The 6,663-nt window shown below is 36.9% G+C and overlaps 1 protein-coding gene across 1 annotated transcript; it reads left to right on the forward strand.

Annotated features, from left to right (window-relative positions):
* Nucleotides 1-1,219: 1,219 nt before the first annotated feature.
* LOC129247270 (uncharacterized) lies at nt 1,220-2,311 on the forward strand. The gene is made up of 2 exons (XM_054886329.1): nt 1,220-1,337; nt 1,398-2,311. The coding sequence occupies exons 1-2, from the start codon at nt 1,287-1,289 to the stop codon at nt 2,085-2,087; spliced, it is 741 nt and encodes a 246-aa protein (XP_054742304.1). The 5' UTR covers nt 1,220-1,286; the 3' UTR covers nt 2,088-2,311.
* Nucleotides 2,312-6,663: the final 4,352 nt, after the last annotated feature.

Raw genomic sequence — 6,663 nt, forward strand, 5'->3', positions numbered from 1 at the left:
GTTCTCTAAAACTGGAGGATATTTACAGATTCGCCAAAGAATCTGGAAAATTCTCACAGGACTAACTATCTCTATCTCTGTCTCTATTCTTTCCTATCTCTTTCTCTGATACTTTTCTCCCTCCCTCCTTGACTATCTACCCCCTTTCCAGAGCTTTAAATACAATGGGCTTTTTAGCCTGAGTGTTTTAGGAGCCACCAAATCTCCTGGTGCTCCTTGGCTCGACCTCTTCAAATTCAAAATTCAATCCTTTATGAGAAAAACAGAAGCAAAGCTGGCATTCGCCGTCAGTTTGCAGTATCACCAAAGTCATTTGGCAGGAAAATAAATTTAAGACCGCATCGAAGCACAGTTCTAGTTTAGCTAGCAGATTGGATGTTTCATTTCTTTCGAAGCAATCGACAACAATTGGGGATAAAACGACCACTAATTGAGTGCGTGAGCTGAAGAAAGAGTTATGGCTATAAAGATCGAGAGCGAAAAAAACTCTTTGCGTTGAAAGTAACTATAACTAACGTTTTAAATAAAGAAAAATAAAAACAACAAAATTTGTGGATTTTCTGATTTTTAGCAAGTTGTAAGTATTTTTTTTCATTAAGATTAAGATGACGTACAAATTTTTTTTATATTTTATTTGTTTATATTTATATAAACTGCTATTTATTTGAACCGTGAAGCTCCCAAAATACTAGCGCTATATGCATTCCACGTTGTACATACAAACCACCACTAACCCTTTAACTGATTAATTTTACACTCGTAGGGAACAGCTTACAATTTTTATGCTACAAAATTAATTAGCAAAAACTCAAACTGCGAATGGGTTTTACAGAGAATGCGGATTTTTTTCATTTATTTCAGTATTAAAAAATACCGACTGTAAAGCTGTCTAACACCAGCTTGATTATATTCCATACTAAAAGCAAATCAAATTAATTATATGCCCATCTCCACTACTAAATGCACACACATCTATACACGATATTCCTAGAATTAAGGCCCTAGTGAATTTATTATTTAAACAAACACGAAGATAAGTTCTCCTGTACGTAGCTATTTCATTAAGTAATCTCACAACCAATCAGTGATACTACAACGCATGCGAGTTCTAAGCGCAATTCTGAGCAGCACTCATTCAAATATACAAATATTGAGTTTGAAAAATCTATACTCATTAATAGTGAAAGCCAATTGATATATAAACTAAGCAGTGATTGCAGCTCAATTCAGATGCATCAAAGTCGTCGAAACGATTGGTACGGAAACTTACAAGCAAATACAACAAAATGGCAAAGATTTCAGTTTCAATAGTTTTGGGCGTTTATTTAGCGCTGCAGGTGAGTTAAGCGAATTCCTGTTTGTGTGAAATTTCGTAATTTTCTTGTATTCCCTCACAGGTCGTCACCGCCTTTCCGCATCAAAAGCCCTCAACCGCCATTCAGGAGAATGATATCAAATTAAAGGAGTTGCAAATCACAGATGAATCGAAATCCACAGAAACCGATTTTCGCACTTTACTCCAGCCAGAGATTCTTAAAATACTGAGCACCATACAGGACTACTCGAACACATTGATACTGGAAACGACCAAGTTTCTTGATGACCTAATCTTCGAACTGAATGCATTACCTGAGCAAAATCAGTTTGTCGAAGAACTTATTCCCAGATTAACGGAATTATCGGAACGCATGGAGAAACTTGATTTAGATGACGACTCTACTCCTGGACTAAGCCGAAAGCAAGCCATCTTAGAAGAAATCGCTCAAATGTATGGAGACCTTGCGATCATAGTGAAGAGGAAAGATGAAAGCAGCGAAACAGCTGTGTTGAAGAAAGTAGTTGAAAAATTAGATTTGGATAGGCTCAATGATCGCGTTGAAGGCTCTATGAAGAAAGCAGTCCAAAACTATACACAAAGTTTCGAGCGTTTCTGGAACTCGCTCAGTGAAGCACAAAAGGAAGCACATCCGGAATTGAGTGACTGGTATAAGCGTTTTCAAGCTAAAGAAACAGTTGAAGAGAAATACAAAACATTTATAGAGTTTCTTTACATTCTAAAAAGCACACTTGGGAAGAAAGAAAATTAAGGAATATTCTTAGAGGCTCTCTCTGTGTTATAAATCTGGTTTTGCGTAGAAGTTTATGAGCTTGCACCTACAACACGCGACGAATGATTGCACATAAGCATTTGGAGGCTATTTTGACTATTTATTTCTGTTTGCCTTTTGAATGTTCACTACTATGTTTTATAAAAGTTTAGCTCATTACTTATACAAAATTAAAAAAACAAATCCCAATCGTTGCATCAGAATTCCACGGCTTTTAATTAAATTTGTAGAAACATTTTTGGTACGCAATATTTTAGCTTATTAAATTTTAGTGCTTATTAGTGCTAGTCTGAAGTGGCTCAAATTTCTCGTAGATTTTTTATAATTTTCCAAGCGGAAGCTTTTGCTGTGGGGAAAGCCGCGGAGCTAGCCTACACAAGAACAAGAAAGAACTTGTATTAAGTCCAAAAATGTTCAACAGAACAGAGAGGCCATAGAAAAGGCCGCAAACAGTAGGCTGCATATCTATTGGGTACCTGGTCACAAATCCATAATGGGAAACGAAATAGTAGATGAGATAGCAAAAAGTGCTGTTAGACTACCTTTTGAACAAGAGAACGATATACCAAAACCGCTAAATACAGTATACAAAGAAATGGACGACTACATGAAAAAACTAGTGGAACTAGGTGGACTAATTTGACCACATGCAAAGCAGCAAAAGTTGTGTGTAAAACTAACGACAAAAAACTGACTCAATTCGTACTTACGCTCTAGCGAAAAGATTGCAGAACTATCATAGGTATGCTGACAAGTTATAATCTATTGGCTGCACATGCGTACAAGATAGGGATTGCTAACACGAACAAATGCAGGAAATGCAGAGAGGATGGAGAGGAAACTGTAGAACACAAGCGTTTGGCCGGCATTATTAAAAACGCGTTTAAAATTCCTGGGAGCCCCACTGTTTGAGGGTCTGGGGGACGTCTCAAAAGCGGATCTCCCAGCTCTGCTTAGATTCGCCAAAAGCGGTGATATCCTACATGATGTCTACTTTCTGTATTCATAGAGGTCGGTCTCCATCTGGTATCGCTAGAGACCAAAAGGTCTATGCGTGGCTTATTGCCAACCAGGCTGAGTTAACCTAATCTTTATAATTTTTCCCCTGACGGTGTTGCGCCTTTTCTCCGAAGGCTCAACATATTTTTATATGGCATAAATATTCAGCACCTTCAACGAAAAAAAATTAATAAAAAATCAAAGAAATGTTTTTCAACATTAAGCTTGGACCTTATTAGACTAGAATTTAAAAGCTATAAAATTGCAAACGAAAAATCTTTCCAGAAATTCTAATGAAAAACTGTGGTATTTATGTACAATTTTTTTTTAATTTTTGTAAAAAATTTCAAAATCCTATTCATATGGTATCCGAGCTCATATGAGCTATACTTTTATAAAACAGGAATGAAGATTCAAAAGAAAATATCTCAAACTGGTGAAAATGCTGATGTGACATCGTTGTGGCACCGGGTGTAAGTATCAAAAAAATCAATAATAATCAATAGTGTAAATAATTTTAGTTATAAATTTGCTATACTCGGGGTACATTGCGACGCTGAAAAGCTTGAAGTTGTCTATGACTTTTAAATCGCTCTGTTTCTTCAACTTGAACGTAATAATTTTGTATTTTGAAAGCTTTCACACTGTAAGTGAAAAAATGCTCACTTTTGTATATAATTGAAGTAAATTTATGAAAATATCGAAACCTCTTATTCCATCACAGTGTACTTTGGAATTCATATTTGCAGACTTAGCTTACAAAAATATTACAATATTAGGCTAATTAAGAGCGAAAAAATCAACGCTAAATGTTTTTAATAATGAATTCGTATGACCGGAACTGCGCTTCTTTGATGTAGCATAGATAAAAGCAGATACTTCCTAACACAGAACTGTTCTTAGATGTGCATACACGATGCCTCTACATTTCTATTTTAGTATGAGAATTCATTGGTTAAGCTTTTACACATTTTTACATTTTATTTAGTATTATTAACACAGGAGAAAGTTGCATAGATGCAGCTGGGCGTGCGCAACGCAACTTACGAAACGTCCCAACCCCGTAACTCGTCTCGGTTGGCCTTGTGCTTTGTTTATGGCTATGGTACAGCATAAGCTCGACGGTTGAAGAGAAGACTATTTGAATGGTCTTACATTTTGCAAACTCAATACTCGAGACGTCCCGTTTCAAATTAATTTTACGTCCAAGCGCGCTAAGAGTGTTTAAAACCTTGACTGGAATCAATTAATGAAAGCATCCAGCTGATTTGCGTTGATTTCCGATATTTTTTTTTCTTGAAATAGATGAGTGTTTTCTTCCACATGAAAAAATTTAGGTATTTGTAAAAAAAATATTAAAAATGAACAGACGTGCACTTTGTCATACTAAATTTTCTCTTCGTCTTCTTGATTGATGTGATAACCGCCTAAGGAGACCCGGTGGTCTAGGAATTTCAAAAATTGATTTTTAGTTTCTTCGATATTTCTAAAGTACAGGTTTTTAAGAAAATACTGTGTAATTTTCTTGCAGGAATTCCCAATATTATAGCTTCTACAGCTCATTAACTAGGAAGAGAGTGGTGCGCGCGCTCCTGCACCTCAAACTTTAAACTCATTTATCACGAAACGACTTTCTCGGCCGGGTGTTGAAAAAAAAAAAAAATTTAACCGAATCGTCAGGAATTTTAATATGTTGTTCTCAAGACAAATCGCTATGGCCCGTACTAGAATCATATTAGTATTTAAAAAACGAAAAAAAACCGATTTTTATAGGGTCAAATTAAAAACCTCGCCATTTTGTCAATTTTCTTTTTTTATTCTAGTACGAAGCATAGCTACAGTCATGCTGATTAATAATTTTTTTGATTCTTGTGTTTCAGATAAATAAAAGAGCCAAAATGGACAACATCGTCCAGATCCAACTTTTCGGGAGCGCCAAATTCAGCGCCTTTTTTTAAATTATTAAAATTAAAAAAAAAAATCATTTTTGTATGTAAAAGAAGTTAAATAAAAAGCCTAAAAATTTTAAATATATTTTTATTGTAAAAAAAAATTCCTGAAAATACCCAAAATTTTCGAGCTCTAGACCACCGCGACCCCTTAAGCGATTTTGGCCTAAAAATAACAAAAAGAAGATTAAATAAGCCGAAATATTGCATACCAAAAATATTTCTATAATCTTTGTGATGTTGTGGTGCCAAGAAGCCAAGGTAGTCGCTTCTTAATACATCAGCGCCAAAGAGCTCAAGCCTGATTCCAGCGAAGGCGGGACAGACGCACAGAGTGTGGTTCACCGTCTCATCCTCCTCTATACACGCTGTGCAGAGTGCACTGTCTGAAATGCCTACCTTTCCCATGTGCTCGCCTAGAGAAAGTGACCCGTCATTACTCCAATCAGCTGCCTGCAGTTCTTTCTGCTTAATGATAGGAGCATTTGCGACAGGCGGTCGGACATGACAGGTAACATCAGTTTAGTCCATCTGCAACCACTCTCAGCCTGCCAAGCTCGCTAATGAGTTGTAGTAACTCATTTGCTAAGTATGGCTTTGATGGCTGCAGAAAGGAGTGGCAGAACGGGCTCCGCGCCGAAGAAGTAGGCCTCAGAGCCCATCCTGGCTAAGGAGTCAGAGTTCTCGTCACTCACGAAAGCCACGTGTCGCGAGGCCCATGTAAGCATCAGGCTATTATGTCTTCCGACATAGTTAAGCCTGGATTTACAGGACTCGACTACCATTGAAGTGGTTGGGGGCTGTTTAACGCCTGCTCAACACTGTGGCGTGCCTCGACCGTATCTTCACACTTTAACTTCAATTCGTTGTATAGTTTTTGCAGACGTCCTCTCATTCCAGTACGCAACAATCTTGGCCGGCCTCGACCAATTACCACTGAATTTTGCACAATGTAGCTGTTGCCGTCACCCCGTTCTGGTTATACACTTTCGCTGTCCATGGCTTAGGTATCTAGTTTTAGTCGTCATTATAACTTAAATTCATCGTGCCTATGGGTAATACTCTCTGGTTCGCCTTCGTCGCCATCTGATCTTTCCAACGCATAGAAGGCCTTCCTATATGGATACTTATATTGCAGTGCTGCTTCAGAGGAGTCATGTTTGCGAAACCCCAATAGGAATTTCATTTCACCTCATTAACTTCTGAGCATTCCATAAGTTGTGGTTTCACTCTGGTTTCCAAAACCATGTACTAAGGGACTTATATTCTTCACCTCTTTTTCCATTACATTTGCTTCTTAGTATGTATCTACAACTTTTTAACTGGGCAACTATGAGAAAATCGTAGGTTATTTCAGTTGGATTAAATTCCATATAAAAAGCAGTTCGAATTAATTACATGTAAATCTTCATTACTGAACGTTCGTATGTATGTATAAATGCCTATTCCTAGAAATAAAGAAAGCTGAAGTAAATTTAATAATTGTGAAAAGTACGTAATTATGGCGTGAATTGTAAGCGCAATTCTGAGCAGTGCACATACAATTATACATATTTTTAGTTTGAAAAATCTATACTCATTTATATATAAATTAAGCAGTGATTGCA

Source organism: Anastrepha obliqua, chromosome 5, assembly GCF_027943255.1.
Source record: "Anastrepha obliqua isolate idAnaObli1 chromosome 5, idAnaObli1_1.0, whole genome shotgun sequence".
Classification (NCBI taxonomy): domain Eukaryota; kingdom Metazoa; phylum Arthropoda; class Insecta; order Diptera; family Tephritidae; genus Anastrepha; species Anastrepha obliqua.